Source organism: Glandiceps talaboti, chromosome 10 (assembly GCF_964340395.1).
Source record: "Glandiceps talaboti chromosome 10, keGlaTala1.1, whole genome shotgun sequence".
Classification (NCBI taxonomy): Eukaryota; Metazoa; Hemichordata; class Enteropneusta; family Spengelidae; genus Glandiceps; species Glandiceps talaboti.
The window spans coordinates 12,252,791-12,276,282 of NC_135558.1; the positions used below are offsets into that span (position 1 = coordinate 12,252,791).

Sequence of the window (23,492 nt, forward strand, 5' to 3'; positions counted from 1 at the left end):
CCTTTACAGCTTAGAATACTTGAATGAAACCCCTGTATTTATGTTGGGATATACTTTTAGTATGAAAAGTGACACACATTTATTGTATTTATAAAGATTATAAGATTTATTTTATAGCTTGTTGATACAATTTTTATCACTGCCAGACACATGACATTGGAACTTTAAACTTGATAAATTGTTGATATTAACAATATATGTGCAAGGAGACCAAATTGAATTAATTATGAGCATTACTAATTAAATACAAGATGATTGTGCAATTATTAAAGTCCCATTGATTTTCAATCAAATGTGATTATTTGTAGTCATTTGGTTTGTTCCAAAGATCACAAATTAATCCTTCTAACCTAATCTAACTTAAATTAGTTTGACGACTTAAACATTTTTTCCCTCCTTGTAAATTTCATCTATCAAAAAATATACATGACGATGTTACAACAACTGATACAGAATGTGTGCATTGAAAACTTGTACATAACATACCTAAATGCACACATCTACACCTCTGTAATGTACACAATGGTAATTATCTTGTCAAGATATTATTTTTAATTCAGCCCTTTTTATGAATTGTTTGTAGCTTATGGTAAATGGTGATAGAGAAGAACATGAGCCTGGCAATGAAGCAATCATTAGTGTCGATGGTCACCCAAACAGCCATGTTGGATTACTGGCAGTTGATACAGCTGTTTATCTTTTGAATGATGCATACGTCCTTACTGCCCAGAAGGTAAGTGTTGATTAAACAATGCATACATTCTTACTGCCCAGAAGGTAAGTGTTGATTAAATAATGCAATTGTGTCCTTACCGCCCAGAAGGTAAGTGTTGATTAAATAATGCATGTGTCTTACCGCCCAGAAGGTAAGTGTTGATTAAACAATGCATACATTCTTACCGCCCAGAAGGTAAGTATTGATTAAATAATGCAATTGTGTCCTTACCGCCCAGAAGGTAAGTGTTGATTAAATAATGCATGTGTCTTACCGCCCAGAAGGTAAGTGTTGATTAAACAATGCAATTGTGTCCTTACCGCCCAGAAGGTAAGTGTTGATTAAATAATGCAATTGTGTCCTTACTGCCCAGAAGGTAAGTGTTGATTAAATAATTAATACATAGGTCCTCTATGTCCAGAAGGTACATGTTGATTAAACAATGCATACATTCTTACTGCCCAGAAGGTGGTAAGTGTTGGCTAAATAATGCATAGGTCCCTATTGCCCTGAAGGGACTGAACATAATGCATACATCAATCCTTACTATCCAGAAGGTAAATGTAATTGACTAAATATAATGCATATATGTCCTTACTACCCAGAAGGCAAGTGTTGAACGAACATAGTGCATATGTCCTTACATAGTGCTTATGTACTTCAAACGTGAGTGCTGGATTTCTGGTAGTATTTTAATGTGTTTGTGATCATGTTTTCACATAGCATCACCCATAGTGGTGTGACCGCTACAATTTTCATCATGGTTTTCATCATATATAGATATGTTGATGTTGCACTTACGAAGGTTCATTTAGAAAGTGGGGAAGGGGTTTTTTCCTAAATGAACAAAGTTTTTTTATTAAGCTTGTGCGACATTGTGCGATCATCCTTTAACTTGACAATTTTAGTGTCAGACATCTACAAGAACATACAATTCATAGTGAAAAAGTGCATACATGTGCAATGTACCAACCAAGCACAAGTGTATGGCCATCTCGTTAATACTGTAGGGGTTGCACCACACGGACCTATCTGTTTAAAAATCAACCTAACTTGAATCTTCCTAAAGAAAATGACAGCTGAAACAAATAAAAGAGCATGGTCAATATCCACAAAATACATGGATATCTCTTGTTATGTACCCGTGCCTTATATGAATGTTTAACTTTCCTTCACAGATGTTTCAACGTATGGATAAATTTGACCTTGGATGTGGCCCAGGTGGTGGTAGGGATAGTAAACAAGTGTTTGAGGTGAGTTTAAGTTTTTCAAAAGAAAGCAAAAGAACTTTTGTTTCAGCACAACTGAACTGGCATGTACAAATTTTTTCTTAGATTTTAGATTTTCTAAAAAAGTTGTTTAACATAAGGATTTTTATTCCATGTCATCCAACTCTCAGTAAACATTTTACACAAAGTAGGATTACATTTAACCAAATATCTCTTCCTTTTTCGTGCAGGACATGGGTCTCATGGTATCAACAAATGCAAATATGAACACAGACCACAGAGAAGGTATGTTCATTATATAACTGTTTTCAAATAACTTTGAAGTAAATGTAGCAAGCAAGAGACAGACAGACAGACAGACTGTTGTATTTTAGTGAATACTAAAGACATAAATTTTTTACCACCTTTACCCATGAATTACCAATTGTTGTTACATGTACTGTGTTTGGCTAGCTTATATAATTTTTTTGAAACAGACAAGTTGAACCCATTATCTCTATTGTAATTCAGTGTGTATACATTTTCAAAGAAATTTCTGTCTAAATCCTTCTGATATAATTGCAGCTCTTGGTTGTGAAGTTGCAGCTGTTGCTAAGAAGAGAAGAAGGAGGGACCTGACAGCTATTGGTGAGTTCAAACATTACATTTAAAAATTATAATGATATGTAAGATTTAGTCAGCAATAAACTGAAAATATAGATCCTTTCCTGGAATCCTTATGTGTTGACAATTATCCTCTTTCATTATCAGAAACCTACATCCTACATTTTGTATGTAACAAAATTGTGTAGATTTAACCTCCCTGTATATATATATATATATATATATATATATATATATATATATATATATATATATATATATATATATATATATATATATATATATATATATATATATATATATATATATATATATATAATTACATACATACATACATACATACATACATACATACATACATATATCAACATCTCATTTAAAAGTTTAATGCCCACTTAACACTAGGATGAAAATCTAAGTCTTAAAGCTGGTTATTTGGCAGAGCTGTAGAAAAGTTGGTTCAATGAGAGATTCTATGTAATGCTTGTTAAGATGACACTAATGCAATGATCCAGGATTGAAACGTAGCCCTTCAAAAACAAGACAATTTCATGTGTAATTGAGCATTCTTCTTGTAAAGCCCAGGTTGAAGAACTTGAGACTGAATTTCTGTTGATTATATGAGGTGGTGGTGAAATTATGTCATTCTAATTTCTAATAACCAGTGTCTGCCAATAATTTTATTTATTGCATGTGCAAACCAAGTTGAAAAAGAATGGAATATATACTCTGGTCGTTCTACGATTCACAACAGTGTTCGTTTATGTCATGGCAGCGCATGCCTATGTCACTTGGTTTTGCTGTGTTTGAAATATAAGTCAAAACGTTCAAAATTGCCATTTCTTTCCATTATTTTTCTTTGATATTACCATCACTGGTATAATTATGTTAAGCTCTAATATTTTTCTTCATTCAGCCGGAAAATATTTGTGACCTAAGGGTTGTCACTACTCGTCTCATAGTGACAAGGGTCCCAAGTTTTAAGGTCACGCATATTTTCCTTGGCTGAACAAAGAAAAATATTGGGGAATAACATCTAATTGTTTACAGTTCATGAATACGGTGGCAAGTCACGTTCTATATGTGAACAAGCTCAGGAAATATCAGAAGAAGATCTAGATTGCGAGGCTAAAAAAGAACGTTTCATAGCAGAACAAAGAAGAAAGTTTCAAGAAATATCTGTCAATATCAATAATCTTGTACAAGAGTATGGAGCTGTATTCCTAAGGTGCTGCAAACATCGCTTTGAGCGCATTTCACGTGGTCGTATTGGTGGATTTGAAGATGAGTGGACAAACCCTGACAACATCATCGAAGATGAGGCAGAATATCAAGTCCGAAGTGATTTCCCGGAAACATGGATATTTGAAGACGTGCAGTTAGAGTAAGTATTTGAATTGTAGGTCATATTGACATCCTGGGATATCCATTAGGTCAGTAAAGATATATTTACAATTCTGACCTCATGACAGAGTAACCAATTCATCTGGTCTAATCAACAGGCTTTAATTGGCCAAACAGTCCATAGTCTTGTTTGTTTAACGCCATATTATGAGATCGCTAAAATTTCCTCACAGTGTCGTTTGCTGTTTAGCTACGTTATAGGCCGAGTGATTTTTTCCTTGCACCCCAGGAATCAACATTTTAATTGATAGTGGATCATGCACGTATCATGGTAAATGTTGATTGAGGTTTCACAAACTTGAAAGAATGGATTTAAACTTAATAGTTAAATGTGTTGTGGTTGGTATCAGTATACATTAGCCCTCAGCCCTCTCTGCCATAACAGTGTATATAGAGATAACTATCAAAAGAAATGATTAAACTAAATTCTTTGTCTGTCAAATTTATTTTTGATAAATAATGAGGCACTACCTGCAGGTATCATTAAGAATTCTGATCAGTTTTTATTTCTTTTACGCAGTCAATTTGGAAGGTATGATCTTGATGTAACAGTGCCCAGCAGTCTTACCAAGTGGATTATCCAAGCTGTTGGTATCTCACCAGAAACTGGTATGTGCGTTGCTGAGCCCTATGAGATGACATCATTCAAAAATTTCTTTGTTGCCCTCAATATGCCATATTCTGTTAGGAGAGGTGAACAGATTGAAATCCGTGCTGCTGTGTTCAATTATATGGATAACGATATTGTGGTAAGTATGTGACACTTGTCACTGATACTGAAGTCTGCCATTACAAATAACACATTGACAGATCGCCGAACAAATGTGCATATCGTACACATTTTATGTTCCCCAAGAACAATTGAGATAAAGAAACAGGCTTCCCACAGACCAATCAATACAAATATAAACAACAACATCTGACCACTACTGATACACAGATACATACACATTGTCCTTGGAATAAACAGGCTATTGAATGTCATCACATTGCAGGCTCAGATTTTGACACATACAAGTGTATTGATTCAAAGTTGCAAGTGATATGTGTGTGCACATATAGTGCCTGCTTGTCAGCTGAGTGTGGTGTTGTTTATATTTGTACTGAGTGGTCTGTGGGAAACCTGTTTCTTATCTATCTGAATCGTTCTTAGGAAACATAAAATGTGTATGATACACACAATTGTTCGCTGATCCCTCGATGTTTTAGCTTTAATTTTAGGTTTATTTTCATATGTACATTTTAGTTATGGGTTGTCATGTGACTTAGGAGTTTGAATCACTTTATATACTAGTATCTCTAGTACCACTGTGGCTGGGGTTCGAGTTCTAGTCAGGGTCTGATTAAATTTGCCATGCTGTAAGTATATAAGAAGAGTAACTCGTTCAGTTAATTAACTCTAACGAACAATGTAGGTTTTTCCTGATCACTGGTTTCTTCCTGTACTATCATTGAACCATGAGGGAATATGTCCTGCTCACTGGAAACGAGCTGTTATATGTTTATAAGACATATCCATTGTAAATGAAGACTTAATATTAGATGGTTACTATGTTGTATTATTTGGTTAGCGGAAAGTGTATAGTTTGACCACTGAGGGCAAGAATGATGTTTCGTGGTTGATCTTATTTGGCAATTTGAAAGCATAGAACAACAATTTACTAACTTAGCAAATAATATCTGTATTTTTGAATTTGAATTACAACCACTTGAATTTATGTCTTTTAAAATGTACTTTGTGATTGCTTATAAACTTCTCTCTGATGTTGTATAATTTTTTAGGTTCGTGCATACTTGTATGGAGTGGAAGGTATCTGTGCAGGGGCCCGTCCTGGTGAAAGGAGTGAACGAAAACAGTTTATTGTGCCAGCGAATGATGCCACTTCTATCACATTCCCTGTTATTCCTCTTGAAGTTGGTGAATTCCCAATCCGTATCAGTGCATTCAGTACAGCAGGTGGTGATATTGTGGAGAAATTACTCAAAGTAATGGTAGGAGACAAAATTGTTGTTCAGATCTTGAAAAAAATGTAGTATATCATGTCAAATGTAGATTACAACATATACTGTTTTGAGGTCTTTTATGTTCTTATGAGAAACGTACAAGATAATTTGTAAGACAATTGCAAGCTGGAATCTAATATTTTAAATCCCATTTATATCAAACCTTTCTCATCAGTCGAAGGTGGCTGTTAAGATAAGCAAATAACAGTATATCAAATCATGTTGCAAATTAAATTCTTCAAATTTACTTCTAATGCATTCATTTGAATCACAATTCTTCTACAGCCTGAGGGCGAGGAACGGGTGTTCACCCATTCCATAACTCTAGATCCAGCTGGTCAAATGTGTGAAGATGAAAATGGTCAGTGTGGACAGCCTGTGAATGGCGAGGCTGGAAATTTCCAAGGAGATGGTAGGTCAAATTCAATCATAGACTCAGGTCAGAGTGCAGAGATAGGTCAATCAGGGCAAATGTCAGACAAACTGTTATACTGGTATTAAACTTGTGGTCAATTCATTGGCCAGAAGTATAACATATGATCTTCATCATGAATGACTGACCCAGGTGATATCAGTTTATTCATCATAATGGGGATGTTCAAATACATGAATGGCTTGGGTCAATTCCCTGACTGATGTATACATAGGTCAAATTCATTGAAAAACTTTTACAAATGATTGTCATTTCTATTCTAAATAAATAAATAAATAAAGATAAACGCTTTAATTATTGGCACAACTGTTCTGTTAACTGTTGAATCCACAGTAATGGATGAATGTAAATATTTTTATTTTGTTTTAATTTTTAGTCTAATTGACATTGTTGGGAATTGAATATCTTTTTGTTTTTGTTAGAATTCAGAGACAAAGAAAACCAGAATCAGATCAATGTTGTTGATATTAATCTTCCACCTGATGCAGTACCAGGATCACAAAAGTGTAGTGTCAATATCATGGGTAAGTGCAAGTTCAAAAATACAGTTTCCACATGCATGCAGTACAGTAAACACAAATCGAAAATACAGTGTCAGTATATCAGTATACATTAAATAGAAAACAATTGTGGACAGCAACATATTCATAATATCAAAATGTCAGAAAATTGTTGAGAATTATTACAATTTTTTTCCCCAACATCTCATCAGCATTGTCAGAGTTTTCATGTATTTGTTTTGGACCTGAAGTGATCCAAGTACTATGTACTTTGAAAGTTACTCAAATTTTAGACTGCAAGGTAATTATGTAAAGTCATGTATGTTATTCAGCCATCAGGGTGCTAAACTGAGAATATACATGTGTAGTGTGGCATGAATGAATAATCTTACAGACTTATACTATAATTCTATATTGTGTGGTGAAAATCCTTATGCTCCCATTTACACTCAACAGTACATCTACCAAAAACTGGAAGGACTTGGATCAAGACTTCCATTTTGACAAGAAACCCTCTTGTGAAATTTCTTTGCAATCTGAATGAATGTTGAAAAATTTCATTCAATAATTTTGTTCATTACCACAGGTTCCGTAATGGGTCCCACAGTAACTACAGTGATAGAAAAAGGAAGTCTGCATGGATTATTGAGACAACCAACTGGTTGTGGTGAACAAACACTACTAGGTTTGGCACCAGATATCTATGTATTACTTTACCTGACAAGAACAGATCAAGTTACCCCAGATATTGAGAAGAAGGGTTACAAATTTGTCAGAGATGGTGAGTTCACATTCTGTCATTTATTCTCAACCTCTACTGTGGTGGATCACCAATTCATTTAGTTAATTGGACACTTCCAATCTTGATCAGAGATAGTTACAAAGATGCTGTGAATTAGAGTGAAAAGAAGGTTCGGGTATACACAGGAACATTAACCCACTAAAAAAACATTGTCTCAATTGGACTGGGCTATTCGTTTGCCAAATAAAATATGGGTGTATATAGTCTGGACACCAATGTGGTCTAGAACTGAGTGGAGGCGTGAATCAGAATGTTTTATGTCTCTATAGTTACAACCCATATATGCTGTCACTGAGATGTTGCCATTTACTTTTCTGAGATGACTCTTTGGCTAGTAATTTCTTCAAACACTTGAAATGAGATTTCGATTATTTCCAATTGAAAGGAATCTTGAGCATTATTATTATTTTGTGTCCAAATGAAAGTAAATATAATTACTGCATACAAAACCTTTGCTTATCAGAAGATATTCAGTACTTTTGCAGTGTATACACATGACCCTATGCAAATATGCGAACGCAAAGCACTGAGACTACAGAGAATAAGAAGATTTGTCTAAGAATAGATTACCCAATTTACTCCCATCTAGGTTACAACAGACAACTGACTTTCCGTGACAAAAACACTGGCTGTTTTTCTGTATGGGCTGGTAGAGCATGTAGTACATGGTAAGAAAAACCTTCCAGATCAAATGTTGTTGTTTTTGTTAATTGTGTCATGTACAAACCCAATAGTGTAAACGAAATATACATCTTGAAAATAATTCCACTATTCTCTGGTTACGCAATAAATGAGTACAAAGTTCTTTTAATTCTGTATGGCACGATAGTGTATGTAGTACATGGTAAGAATACCATCCAGATAATAGTTTTGCACTTTGCATTTTGATTTTCATTTTAAAGTTATTTACTCAATAACCTTTCACTTCTTGTTAAAATACAGGTTGACAGCATTTACCATGAAGATTTTCTGCCAAGCTAAGGAGTTCATCTTTGTTGATCCTGAAGTTATTTGTAGTGCAACTAGGTGGCTCATGACTATGCAAAGACCAGATGGTGGCTTCAGAGAGAATTACTTGGTGCACCATAAAGAAATGACGGTTAGTATAAACATTTCACTGATATGAGGTGAACATTCCTTTTAATGCGTAGGAGAGATGTGTCTGTTTATGTGTCTGTGTCTGTGTCTGTGTGTGAAAGAGGTGGGGGGGGGGGGTGGCGCTAGAGTTTTGTAATGAATTCTTGATGAATGGTAAATAGTACTTAATATTAAACATTTTACCTGCACATTTTGAGAACAAATTCCTAGTGCCCTTATCTTAAATTAAAGGTTCAAGACATGATAATTTTTTTCTTATTGTGAAAAAAAAGCAAATCTCATATTATGAACTAAGAGGTAACATATTTGGGATGTTATATTTCAATGGGAACCGTGCATTTCATGTTTTCAAAACATTAGCTCTATATAAATTTAAACCTTGTCTGAAATTTGCAATTCTTTCAATCCTTAACATTTCTAATAATTAATATGTTCAAGTTTATTTTCATATAGTAATGGCATTGTTTTTATCAACAGGGTGGTGTATCAGGTGGGGATGCATCTTTCACTGCATTTGTATTGATTGCCCTGCAAGAGTGTGACTGCAGTACTCCAGTAAGTTACTTTTATTTTGAAAACTTAGTTATCATGACATATTGACTGCCTCAGAACAGTGTCTTACATATTTGCCATTACTCTGTTCAAGAAACCTCTAAAAATTGTTGTCATTGTAAAATTTCTGAATATAGTTTTTAAAAAATGATTTATTATCTAAACACCCGTAGGTACTTTCTGAGTAAGACTTGCAACTGAAAAAAAAAATTGTTAATGCCTAATTTGCATATCGAGGATCATATTGTTTCATCTATCGAAATCTTATTTAAGTTGATAAAGTAATCAACTCAAGTGTTATAAAGGTAGAAATAAGTCTGACTGGACTTTCCCTTTGACTTGATAGCAGTAATCAATACAAGTGTTATAAAGGCAGAAATAAGTCTGACTGGACTTTTCCTTTAAGTTGATAGCAGTAATCAATACAAGTGTACTAAAAGCAGAAACAAGTGTGACTGGACTTTTCCTTTAAGTTGATAGCAGTAATCAATAGAAGTGTTATAAAGGCAGAAATAAGTCTGACAGGACTGTTTCCTTTAAGTTGATAGCAGTAATCAATACAAATATGCTAAAGGTAGAAATAAGTCTGACTGGACTTTTCCTTTAAGTTGATAGCAGTAATCAATACAAGTGTACTAAAAGCAGAAACAAGTGTGACTGGACTTTTCCTCTAAGGTTTTCCCAAATCAGCTAATTCAGCAATTAATTTCCCTGTTATGTTGTCAGATGATGCAATATCTTAATTTTCTCTTTAACTATAACCCCATCCTTTACACTTCATAGGAAATGACCACTGCTATCTTGAGCTCAGTCATGTATCTTGAAGACCAGCTAGCTGAGCTGGAGCGACCATATGCTGTTGCTATCGTGGCATATGCCCTGGCATTGATGAATAGTGATAAGAAGTTTGAAGCTAATGAGAAACTTAAAGCACTGTCTGTATTTGATCCATGTAAGTGATAAGTATTGTGCACAATACTTTTACTTGGCAGAGGTACAACAATGTAGCGTGTGTGTGTGTGGGGGGGGGGGGGATTGCAATTCTGGCCTATAGAAAGACAATTACATCATTGATAAAATAATGTCAAGATATGAACAAGAAGGTAATACACTGTCAAATTGGGAGGGGTTGGGTTGAGTTTGGTTTGGTTGAAATACAAGCCTAGAGATAGGGGGATTGAAATTCTGGCGTATAGAATGACAATTATACTTCATTGATAAAATAATGACAAGATGTGAACGAGACCTCATATAGCTTATTACCAATTGTATTTGATCAAATTTCATATGGTTAAGATACCTTTATTATGTGAGGTTATCAAATTGTATGAATTATAATTATGCTACTGCCATCACAAATACTTGTTTATGTAAGTACACATCTTACTTGGTGTCTTTTATAATATAAGTTCTGGAATATTACCATTAAATGCTGGATAAATTGACAGATTGGCATGAATTAGTCTGCAAGAAAGCATATGATCTAGCTAATATAGCATAATACAATGAGTATAAGTAAAGCACTTTCTCTACATGCTACATTCATCAAGTGTAAAAGTTTACTGCTTCAATTGGTTTATTTACAAGCCTAGCATGTGGCCCATCGGATGTGGTCAATTAGCAAATGAAACCGTATACTTTTACACTTGATATGGATGCTGTAAACGATTGTGGTACATACAGAGAACACTTTACTTTGATGTTATGGGTTTTGATCATAAGCACAGTATATAACCTTTTTTTGTGATAGTTAATTTGCTTCATATTCATTGCCTTTTGTAGTGAAAAATATGAGATATTGGAATGTAGATGATTCTAGTTTTGGAAATGGTGATAAGCCATACTGGTATGCAAGGAAACCATCTGCTATCGCCGTGGAAACAACAGCGTATGCACTCTTGACACAACTGAAACTTGATAACATCAAATACGCAAATCCAATAGTTGTCTGGCTCACAAAACAAAGAAACGCACAGGGCGGTTTTGTTTCAACACAGGTTAGTTTACTTTTAATTATATTTTTAAATCAATGATTATTTTGTTTCAAATAACATGCCCAATAACAACAAAGAAAAACAAGAATGAAAGTTGCATAAGTAATTTAAAAAAAAAAGTGTTTAGTGCTTGAAAGATATTTTCTGTAAAATGATGTAGAAAGGAAGAAAAAGTGAAATCGATACTCTGATTATCTCTAAAAATTTTCCTCCATCAGTCTATCAGATATTAGCAGGTTTTGTTCACTGCATTAAAGTAGCCATATGGATGAGGATTGGATTTTAAAACAACCTATACCAAGTCCTTGTTTGTAAATGGCAAAAGATTAATAAATGTGTAAAAATTTTGTTATTGTACATACAATAACAAACTTTTACACATTAGTTTAGCTTTGCAATTATTGAGTTACAAACACAGACTTGATCTACAGAATTGATCTTGATCTTGTTGTTGTTTCACATTGATTTTTCAAATAGAAAGACATGATAAAATTGATTTATAAATTAGAAATCTAAAACAGATACCCAATCCTCATCCATATGGCCACTTTAATTTTCAATCATGTGATATTCAAATACAATTTGTATGACATCAAAAAGTAATTAGTATGCATATGCTGTGAAGAAGAGGAAAAGGGGCGATAATGATACCTCCACGGCTATGCTTCAAATTTCTGCATAAATTAACCAAAATTTATAACCCTTACAAATATTTAACCTTTGTACATATATTTTGATTCAGTGATTAAATGTGGTACTTTCTTTCAACAGGACACAGTGTTAGCACTTCAGGCCTTATCACAATATACTAGACAGACCCAAACAGCTGATTTAGATTTGACGTGTCAACTTACATCTGAAAGTGATCCAAATTTTGAAGAACAGTTCTTGATTCAGACTCACAATGCATTGCTCCAACAACAAGCTGAGGTGGGTATTAATATCCTACTATATTTTGATTTCAGGGTGATTAAGGCACCCGTATCACCCTTATCTACCATACCATGATATTATAGTATACACACTGAATCTCCCAAAAATGTACTCTTCAAGATCATGGATTTAGAAATGCCTGTGTGAGCACAATTAAGCCAACTTCCACTCAGCAGCTTAATTTATTATCAACACATCACAACAATTATAGATTTAGTTTGTATCTATGATCTTTAAGTTAGCCGATAGCTAGGTTCTTGTAATTGTTATGTTGATCGTATCACCTTCTGGACAGAGTGGAGATTTTGCAGACTATTAAAATAGCAATCGTAATTAACAAAAATAAAGTATATCTTTTAGTCTGTGTCTACATCTTTCAACTGAAAGCTCACTTTTCACAGTTATATATATTATATACACATATATATGATCATTCATAGATGCTTATTTCAATGGAGAAAGTTCAATGCAATCTTTATATTTCCCCGTTATTGCAGGTTCCAGTGGTTGGACAGCTATATATTGATACCAGCGGTACAGGAGTTGGTCAGGTACAAGTGGAAGTAAGATATAATACACCAATCTCAGATGCTGATCGCTGTGCCTTTGAAATAAACGTTCAGTCTGCAGAACCAAGATTAGGTCGTATTCTTGATCTGAATGGTGTTATTGATCGTTCAAGAGTTGGCTTTGGTCGTTCGAGAGTTGGAAGACAAGCTGATGATGCCCGCAGTGATTATTCTGTCACCATCAATGCATGTGCAAGGTTAGAACTATTATATAATATGTGTATCTGTAAATACCATTTATTCAGATTGTGTTACGTCATCTCATATGTATGATAGCGGTAGACAATCCAGAAAATATTATTTCATAGTTACAAATTAAGATTAACATATTATAAACTTATTTCAATTTTAAAAGTAATTATAATAAATAGAAAGTAAGGAGAGAAAAACAATTCCTGCTTGACATTGTATATATGAAGTAAAACTTGAACCTTTTGTAGAATGTTTGCATTCATTTAAATACTGTATTAAGTCTAATAACCGTACGTTTTCTGTTTTGTATTTCTTGATAGATATCTCAAAGAGGGCAATGCTGGTATGTCCATCATTGACGTTGGTCTATTTACTGGATTCAAACCCGTAAAGAGTGATCTTGATGAGGTAAATTAACACTTTTCACTTCAAATCATACAAATTATGGATCCCGGTCTTTCAAATTTATAATCAGCCACTATGACCTTTTTCTGTTTCCTAAAATATAATCTTTTCATTATTTACAAGTACAGGTATAGAATAAAAGAACCACTGAATTCATTAAAGGTGAAAGCCCAGAAATGAATAGCAGTATATACATTTTTGTCATGCAAAGTTTGTATATTTCTCAAAGTAAACACTATAATGATGTCCTCAAGGTAACATAAACAATCACGGACAGTGTATTAATATTACTCATATTGAAAAGTCTATGTTATGTACTGTATTGTATTGTAAATTTCAATTTAAAAAAATGCTTGCTCAAATACAAGTCACGTTAAGAAAGAAATTTAAAAAGCCTATAAATATTTCTCTTGGTTTTTGCAGCTTCTAAATAATGTAGAGTCACCTGTTCAAAGATATGAAATAACTGACAGATCTGTTATCATCTATGTTGATGAGGTGAGTTAAAAATTGAATTATTTCTTATTATGTTGACATTTTTGCAGGTTTTTGCATCAAAGTTCATCCCATCTGGATAAACATTACTGAATAAAGATGCATCATGTCATGATCACTATATACACTCTTACCTATCCCAAATTCTCCCCATCTCATTGTTTTCACTCATTGGGGTGGGGATGGGGTGGGAGGGTGGGGGTAGTCTAGTGTAAATCATGGAAAGTCCTCCCCAAGAAACAATTTTGTTGAAGTGTCCCTAAGTATGTGAACAAGACAACTACTATGCATTACTTTACGGAAAAGATTATTAAGATTGTCATGTATAAAAAATGATGATATACTGTTACTATCAGTGTATTGGGATAATAGCCATCATAAATATATCTGTACTGTTTGGCTTATTTGTTGCAGATCCCAAGTGACAGTCGAGTGTGTGTTGAATTCCGTGCTAAACAAGAATACAAAGTTGGTCAAGTTCAACCTGTTGCTGTCCATGTGTATGACTACTATGCACCAGGTTAGTGTGAGAAGTGAGCATGCATGGTTATTAGCAGTGTATATCAGAGTTGAGACACTCCTGCCAAATTTAGTTGCTGTATGAACCAGTGTTATGACCATCATTATGCAAGCAGCTGTTTCATATTTTTGTGTGTTATCATGATGGTCAATTTACTTATAAAATAGGTTGTAATTTGGTTAATTCTTTGGAAAGAATAAAAGTTGCAGATATTTAGCAAAATTTATTAGAGTAGATTTCACATTCTATACAGTAAGCAGGCGTTTTGAAATCTGTGGTGTGCACTAGATTACTTGGATTCATAAACCCAATACACATCAATGGTTGAGTGAGAATTAGGTTTAGAATCACTGGCTTAGAATCTTCAGGTTGCAAGTTCAATCAGTGCTGCAGCCATTAATTCTGAATGTCTTGGGCAAAGTTTGAACCACAATTGCATGCCAACCCAGCTGTATCATACCTGGTAGCCTTGAAGGTTGCAATATGATGGCCTTAAAAGGCTGCAATGGCTTGTATATGCCCAGGGGGTTGAGGAAGGAAGTGTAAGGGGGGGGGGGGGGGCTGTCATTTCACTATGGATCCAAACTAGGGATAGTAATTGGAAAGTGCTTGAGCATATATCGTGTGTTGGGGGAATTCACTATATACAAATTAACATTATTGTGAACATCATGCCTCAGAGCGAAGCATAGCCTGGTATCAAAACAATCGTAATTTTTAAAGTAATTAAGAAGTGGGTTGATATTTTCACTGAGTGAGTAAACCTGATGTATTAAACATAATTGTTAATATTTGGTATTCCGTGTTTTGCAGACAATGAATGTACCAAATTCTACCGTCCAGCTGAAGGAAGTGCTCTACTTGCCACATTGTGTGTTGGCGAAACATGTGTCTGTGCTGAAGGTATTTTCACATTGCTTTAATATATACTTCATCTTAAAATGTAGTATTGATGTAGATTTTTGAAAATCATCCTAAAAATGAATATGTTTGAATATTATTAAATTGAATATCTTAGGTAACCTACCTTTAAACATATATCACGAAATTGCCTTCTACATTGTGAACAATATGAAAAAATATGCTATAATAATATACACAGGTGTCAAATTTCATAATGTAAACAAACTATACTTTAATGTTTTTAATGTAACGAATATTGAAGGGACAAACACTGAAAATTTGGAGTCAGTATCTTTATTTTAACAAAGTTACAATATTTCTACAATAAAGAATTGGATGAAAAAAAGCCTATACAACAACCTTTAATTGATGTAAAAATTAAGAAATTAGAATACAAACCTGATTATGGTTCGTCACAGTGCATTACAAAGATGTAATTATAGGCTCATATTCTTGTATGATTCATTATGAATTTAGCCCAGCAATTGCCAATATGAATGAATATTTACCAAAATGCATGAAACATAAAAGTATACTTTAAGCATTTGAAAAATGTACTTAGTTGCTTCAACTTTTTTCATGCGAGAGATTTTCAGTATTGTTTAATTCCTAATCAAAATGATAATTTCTTGGTTATTAGGTATATGTATAGTAGATATTATTTTCAAGATGATACATTGCACACTAACCTCACACATTTCCAAATGTGAATTTACAGTGATTTACAAAAGTTTTGAAATTTTTCCCATGATTGCAATTATTGGGTTAATAATTATTACATAAGATGATAAATTTTTATGTTATCTCTAAATATTAACGACATGTCTATTCTTTTAAGATGCTCCATATCAAGTCAAATATTACTAAAATTTCAGTTCCAAATCTGAACTGAGGGCCCTGGGCAAGACTAGCTCTAGCTAACCAGGTTAACTGTATGATTTGTAACCCTCTTTAAATAAAGTTAAAAAAAAAAAAAAAAATTGCTTTAAGTTTTGCAAGATTGTTATGATTGTCCATCGAGTGATTGATATTCATTTTATCGTTGGCTTATATTCATACTTTACTCGTAAAGAAAGGGAAGTTACATATACAGACAACAGGAAAAATGCATGAAATCCTTTATTTATCTCTACCGTGCTCCAGAGTAGTGGTTAGATCTGACTACTAGCAGGAAAAGATTACTGCAAATGTCTATTTTTCCCTTTATCAATGTCATGACATTTTAGATATTTGGGTACGTGTCTTTCAATATGTTTTAATTGTACAATTACGTTGTTTTCATTTATAGGAAAGTGTGGCACATGTGCACTGACTTACTTAAGCCGACGTGAATTGGAAGAAAAAGCATGTAGTGAAATGGACTATGGTAAGTTCTTAAAAACCCAAGTATTTCAATGCCACAGTCTTTGCTTTAAATACTAGCATCCTGATCAATGGGGTCACTGGGTTATCTAGGAACACTTGTTCAGGGCAAATTTTATCACACTAAAACTTTAATCTTATTCTGCCCATTGCGTATAGATTAGATGTAAGGGAAACAGATTAAGGTAAAATCCATATTTTGAAGCACAAGTAATTTAGTTAGTCTAATTTGAACTTCCAACAGAATGATTGTCATGGAGAGTTACAAATTAACAAATAAGAGGCGTTTTCTTGAAGCACCTACACAGCATTGCAGTCATAATTGGGGACCTGGTAGGACAGAGGTTGCACTGTGAATGCTTTACTCCTATGTGCTTATTGTCTGCAAAGATTGTATGCTCCCCAGGGAGTTGAGGCAGTATAAAGGGCTGTTGTGATGCTGTAGGTCCATGCCAGGAGTACTAATTGTAAGCGCTTTGAGCACAAAGTGGGAAAGCGCTATATAAAAACCAATATTACTATTATTATTTCCATAGAAAAGTAACCTTACACACTACTTCTGGTCGAGCTTTCCAAAGCAATGCTGTATTCAGTAGAGGCCATATTGAATTTATTGTGACAACATAGTGTTCAAATACTAATGATGAAAATTGTATTTAAGAGCAGATTTATTCAGAAATGATACGATTATGAATAACCATTTCTGTTTGGCAAAATTACTATATCAGCAGAGCAAATTTTGGGAAGGTATGTACAGGAATGCTGTACACTATACTACTAAATTTGTATATATATCCGACACTAACTTTTGGTGGAATTACATAATAATTGAACAAAATGTATTTCACAATAGGGAACTCACAAACTTGCTATGTTGAATGTTGGATCATGGGAAATGTGATAATAAATACTAATCTAATAGTATTGTAAGCAATAATGTTACATTGTTTTTAACCAGATATAATCAATTTATAGTTACCCTGATCATTGTGGGAGGTTTATTTTATTGTTAGCTCCAGATTAGGTATTATGATAACAACATTTTGTGTCTGAGCGTGCTCAGTCTGGATTGCAAGTTCCCTACTAAGCCAGTGTATTCTGTTGATAAATCAATTATCAACACCCTGAATGTTGTGTGTCAAAAATGCATTTAAATAAGTAGTGAATGTGCGATATGTGAGAGGGCAAAGTGGCCGCCATTGAAGGTAGCAATTTATGAGTAGTATTGATGTGTAGGAGCTAAGCTACAATTGTAAGTTTACAGTACATGTAATGGAATATAGAATTATACAGAATGTTCATTTACTATTATTCACAGTGTTTGAAATCCGTGTTACTGATATCAGCGATGAAGCTGGATTTCAAGTTATCACCGCTGAGGTTGAACGTCCAGTTAAAGTTGGTGAGTATAAAAGAACCTCTCTCCTCTGTATTAGTTGCAAGTAATAGTAGTTATGTTCATTACATTTGTATGGTATGTCCACGCCAAGTTGTACATATTTGAACAAAGTATTTGATTTATTTCTCTTCTAGTCTTTCATGTTATGACAACTCGACTACACATTATTGGGTCAAAACGCCACTATTTTCCCCAATTCCATACATGTAGCTATTAACACAAGTATCATGTTGCTATCCCCAACATTTTTTTCCATTTAGCAATTTCTCCATTGTCTATATTTGTACATTGTAGTTTTCCTGACAGTTCATACTTTATAGTTCTACAAAAATGAAAAAAATATAATTAGTCTAATTTTAATTATGATCGTGCAAATCGAACACACCCCAGAAGTGAGGAGCATCATAGTTAAGTATTTTACCAGTCCTTTGAAGACTCATTTCAGATCAAGTAATTTTCAGAAAGTAGGGGAATTGTTTTAACCTTATTTTTAATCTGCTTCGTGTACCGCAATGTGATTTAAGCCTTCATTATTCATCTTTGGGAAACTCTTGTGACACATAAAACACCTTGGCGCCCTATGTTAAAAATCAACTACCAGGTGGGTATAACCAGAAAATGGCATATATTGACTTCACCATGGTGCCCTCTGTAAAAATAACTGCTACATTGATAACATATCCAATTGACTTTATCTTGGGGACCCTCAGGTTGGGACATTTCTTTCAAAAATGACTGCCAGGTGGGTAAATGGTACATGGTGTTTTGACTGGTATTTTGTGCACTAACAGGTTTGGATGTGGTAGTTGGTGGGGAAAAGAGAACTTTCTGGAAGAGTGCTTCTTGTCCATGCCCATCCTTTGAAATTGATGAGCGTTATCTTGTCATGGGACCAGATGGACTGCCATCTGTTGATAAGGAAGGAGTCGAAAGGTGAGATATTCATATTTTATTGAATTTGTATACAATGAATGCCATTTTACAGAGAAGAATTACCCTACATAGTTAATCACTTTCACAAAAAAAATAAGATTTGAACAAACTTTGATATACATTTGCTGTTGAAGCATTATGGGATGAAGCCATAAGCCAAGCAAGTGGGGTTTCACAATGGACAATGTTTATTATACCCAACTTGCTGGCTCAACAAGTCAGGTTTGTAGCACTTGAACGGCTAATGGGGAAAACCGTCATGGGTATTAATGCAAGTTACAGAGGATGAGTAGCAAATTTTGGTTTGTTTTGTCTGGAGTTGAATGAATATTAAATTGATAAACAATATTCCTTTCTTGCGTTTTCATTCAAGTGGCTTTAATATATCCATGTTTATTACCTTCAGTTGCTAAGAATGATTTTTAAAATTACAAATTAGAGATAACTATAATGTTATGGGTGATGTCACCTCAAATCACATAAGGAAATGTCCAGCCGATTCGTTTTTGCATATAGTAAACATGTATGGATTACTGCTATCAACCTACATATGATTTTGATTGGGTCTAATGAAAACAATTATGTGGTTCTGATTATGCTCAATTTTAGAATAGGTGGGGTAGGTAGATTTTTATTTCATTTTATTGTATTTTTTTAATTTGTGAGTGTCTAGTTCAGGTATAGTTATGGTTTCTGTTGTTTTCCAAATGGTCTCTGTGTTATTGGTTTCTTCCTATCAGAGGAACAGCCATTACTGATTGGAAGAACACACAGTTTTTTATTGTCTTTTTAAGTTGATGTCAGTTTCCACATCTACTATTTCTGGCGAGACTTCACAATTTTCATGATTTTTTTTCTCGAATATGTAAAATAAGTTTTGGGTCGGCAGCAAAAATTGTGACTGGACTTTTCCTTTAAGTTGATAGCAGTAATCAATACAAGTGTACTAAAGGTATAGAAACACGTCTGACTGGACTTTTCCTTTAAGTTGATAGCAGTAATTAATACAAGTCGTCACGTCAGTGCAGTAAGGTCGTATCTGCTATGCAATGGTATAGGCAGATACAACCTTTCTGCACTGACGCGACGAAGTGTACTAAAGGCAGCAAAAAGTCTGACTTGACTTTTGCTTGAAACCCCCTGCCTGAAAATCATTACTTTAATTTTGAATCCAACTATTTGTGCTCCCATAATGATTGCCAAGAGAGTGAGATACATAAATATAGACCTACTGAATGCTGTAGTTAATTATTCCAATTTGTGGTCATCTTGCAGCTACAAGTACGTTATTGGTTCACAGTCACTTGTGGAATGGTTCCCTTCAGGTGACAAACTGAGACGACGCAAGTGGAGGAGAATACTGCAGAATATTGGAACCTTTACTGACAGACTAAGTGCTCAAGGATGTATTCACTAAGTGAATAACCAACTTCCTTTAATACTATATTTTCAAGGAAGTGATTCATTTTCACAGAAAGTGACAACTTAGCTGTTTTGCCAATACCAAATTTTCACCAATTTTTGGAAAGTATGAATGGTGCAATAACTTCAAGTTAAAAGTATTTTTAATGTGAGTGGAAAGAGTGGACAAACACAAGCAAAATATTGAATATACTTGTAAATTCAAAATGGGAAATTTTGTAATTTACATTCAATTTCTCTTCTTGCTCATTGCTAAATGTATTCAAAACTACAAAACGTGATATGTAAATTTCAATAATTGTATTGCACCACATAGAATGCCACCTTTACAAACTTCTTAAAAAAAACTAAATCAAATGAAAATTGGAATAGGTGGTTTTAAAGCTACAAAAGCTAATTCCCATAATCTAATGGAAATGCTATGCTCACAGTGCTCATATGAAAGGATCGATTGTCCATGCTTCAACTTAACAATCAGAATTCAAATGATTTATAGTTAGTGTTCATACGTTTAATAAATGGATAAATGCTATATAGATCATTTACTTATCATCATCTGCTTGTACTTTGTACTTTTAAATCTACAGTCTATCAAAGATGTTTTCAGCTTGAGTCTAAACTTTTGGTATATATATATTCAGAACATGTAAATGGCACCATCAAGAATGCAATAAGTGAGGCAAATGATAGATTATGCAACGCAGAAGTGTCAAGTCACTGATCATATGTGTAACACTTCTTAAATACATGTAATTTCAAGTGTGCCTTTTTTTAAAGAAAATGTTCCTCTTAAGAAATGTGTATGCCCATTTAAATTCAACGAAATGCATTTTTAAAGAATTTTATTCCTCTTACAAAATTTATATGTCCGTAACTCAGACTATATGGTTTTTATTACCAAACATACACTTCTGATACTGCTATGTAAAGTTCAGTATAAGTGGTCTTAAAAAGACATTTACGTCAGGATTTTAGTGAGTGTGAACATTTGCAGTACTTCAGTCAGTGAAATAGTGTTTTTTAAAGAATTTATCAATGTAAATTTTAATGAAAACAAAAAGTTAGTCATAATTTTTTTGTACATCTTACACCAGCCACAAGTATATTGATGATCATAACCAAAAGTCATGAACAACTACAGTCATACAGATCCTTCTAAGCTTGGGGATCATCTCTCTTGACTATTAAATTTTTGGAATCTTATTCATTTTACAAGGTTTTTCTTTGATAAAGTTGGTTCTAACAATGATTGAGTTAAAGTTCATTCTAATGAACTATTAAAGTCAAACACATGCTAGTCAAATCATATAGACTGCCACATGTATCACTTTTATTTCCATACCAGAATTATGTATTGAAATGAACCGTGTGTGTTGACAAAATTGTGCAAATATATGGATGATTTATTGTGGGATCATTAATTTTTTGCAGTGAATGCATGTTTTACTATGTATTACTCTGGTAATTGAGCCTTCATTGGACTACAGCAGACTCTAACTATAATTGCAACATGTTGATACAACAGTGATAAGCTATTGAATGGACGTTGGTTTTATTGGCAGAGTTCCATCAATTTGCAGTGTACTGTTTTGGGACTTCCAATTTTAACACTATGTTGATCACAGGGTGATTAGAATCATACAACAGAGGAACCGCGATCATCCACCTGTGTAATCTACCACATTGAAGAACCATAGATTTAGTTTGCACCTTCTTTAGTAAACCAAAGGCTGGATTACCAGAGTAAAATTCTAATTTCTGAGAATGTTGGAGAAGTTAATGTTATTTGCAATTCTTATATACAAATGACTACAGGATTCATGTCTTGACATCAAAGTATGAGATAGAGTATATTTTACCACAATGAATAATTTTTATATACCAGACTCTATTTTATATATTAAATGGACTGCATGTTTTGTTACATTGATTTTATTGTGGAACATTCAATAAAATTATCTCAGCTATTGTAACATTATGCTGTGTATGTCCTTAGTGTGATGTGTAGTATGCAGTGAATGGTCATAATGTGCTAATTTATCTCTAGACTGAACTTCATCATTGTCATCACTGTTGTTGCTGTTCTTCACTCCAATCCAAATATATGTGAAAGATAAAAAAAAATTGAAACGTGTATAGGCTCTGAAAAACGTGCCCAAAATATCAAATAAGATGGATATGTATGTGTGTGCATGTGCATTATACTTCCAAAGTCAAAAACTGCTAGACTGATCGCTATTGCTTTGGTATTTGGTGGGGACATTACTGGGGGTGTATGGATGGGAAATTGTTCAAATGAAAATGATTGCACTAAAGGTGTGTCAGAAAGTGTGATTTTTGGTAACACTTGATGTCAGAATTTTCCACTTGGAAGATTATTTTGCTTTCAGACTGTAGTAAGGTATTTTTCAAGACAAATTTTACATATACAATATGCTTAGCAACAACACCATGCCAATAGCAACAGCCAAAGTGTGGTGCATATTGCAAAAGTAACAGCAGGGAATTGGATAGGCAAGTGCATAAATATCCAACCAGATTTAAACTGAATACCTCAGTTCCCTAAGGGCAAAGTCCTTAGATTTTTCATTCCTAAACACAATGTGTTGGAATATTAACACATCAGAACATATGCAATTAGTTACATGAAACAGGTACCAAATTTTGATTGAATTTGAAGAGTGCATTTTTAAGATATAGCCGAATTACTGAAAAATCATTAATTATGCAAATGAGTCATTAAAACTACAAACTACATCAACAAACTTTTCAAAACGTGTGATTAGTTGTTTGAAGTGTGTACCAAATTATAAGCATGCATTAAGATATAATTCATTATGCAAATGAGTCATTAAACTATATGCTATATTATCAAATGTATATGCCACATGCACTTTATCATCAGTGTATGTACCAAATTATATTGATTAAAGTGTGCATTCTTCAGATATCTGAAAACCATTACTTATGTAAATAGCTCAGTAATATTCATATTGTGTTTACCAAAACCTAATCAGTTCTAGCA

General features: G+C 33.7%; 1 protein-coding gene across 1 annotated transcript in view; it reads left to right on the forward strand.

Moving 5' to 3' along the window:
* LOC144441168 (A.superbus venom factor 1-like) overlaps positions 1-22,436 on the forward strand; it is a 36,829-nt gene extending 14,393 nt beyond the window's left edge. Inside the window, exons 14-38 of the mRNA XM_078130709.1 lie at positions 584-733; positions 1,894-1,968; positions 2,175-2,229; positions 2,509-2,571; positions 3,598-3,931; positions 4,472-4,700; positions 5,734-5,943; positions 6,241-6,367; positions 6,811-6,912; positions 7,475-7,669; positions 8,280-8,358; positions 8,633-8,789; positions 9,266-9,343; positions 10,124-10,292; positions 11,123-11,337; positions 12,106-12,264; positions 12,765-13,033; positions 13,349-13,436; positions 13,857-13,931; positions 14,343-14,448; positions 15,262-15,351; positions 16,640-16,717; positions 18,032-18,115; positions 18,904-19,045; positions 20,321-22,436. Of these exons, the coding sequence (XP_077986835.1) occupies positions 584-733; positions 1,894-1,968; positions 2,175-2,229; positions 2,509-2,571; positions 3,598-3,931; positions 4,472-4,700; positions 5,734-5,943; positions 6,241-6,367; positions 6,811-6,912; positions 7,475-7,669; positions 8,280-8,358; positions 8,633-8,789; positions 9,266-9,343; positions 10,124-10,292; positions 11,123-11,337; positions 12,106-12,264; positions 12,765-13,033; positions 13,349-13,436; positions 13,857-13,931; positions 14,343-14,448; positions 15,262-15,351; positions 16,640-16,717; positions 18,032-18,115; positions 18,904-19,045; positions 20,321-20,462 (3,471 nt within the window). The 3' untranslated portion in view covers positions 20,463-22,436. The remainder of the gene's footprint in view (positions 1-583; positions 734-1,893; positions 1,969-2,174; positions 2,230-2,508; positions 2,572-3,597; positions 3,932-4,471; positions 4,701-5,733; positions 5,944-6,240; positions 6,368-6,810; positions 6,913-7,474; positions 7,670-8,279; positions 8,359-8,632; positions 8,790-9,265; positions 9,344-10,123; positions 10,293-11,122; positions 11,338-12,105; positions 12,265-12,764; positions 13,034-13,348; positions 13,437-13,856; positions 13,932-14,342; positions 14,449-15,261; positions 15,352-16,639; positions 16,718-18,031; positions 18,116-18,903; positions 19,046-20,320) is intronic.
* The last annotated feature ends 1,056 nt before the right edge of the window (positions 22,437-23,492 follow it).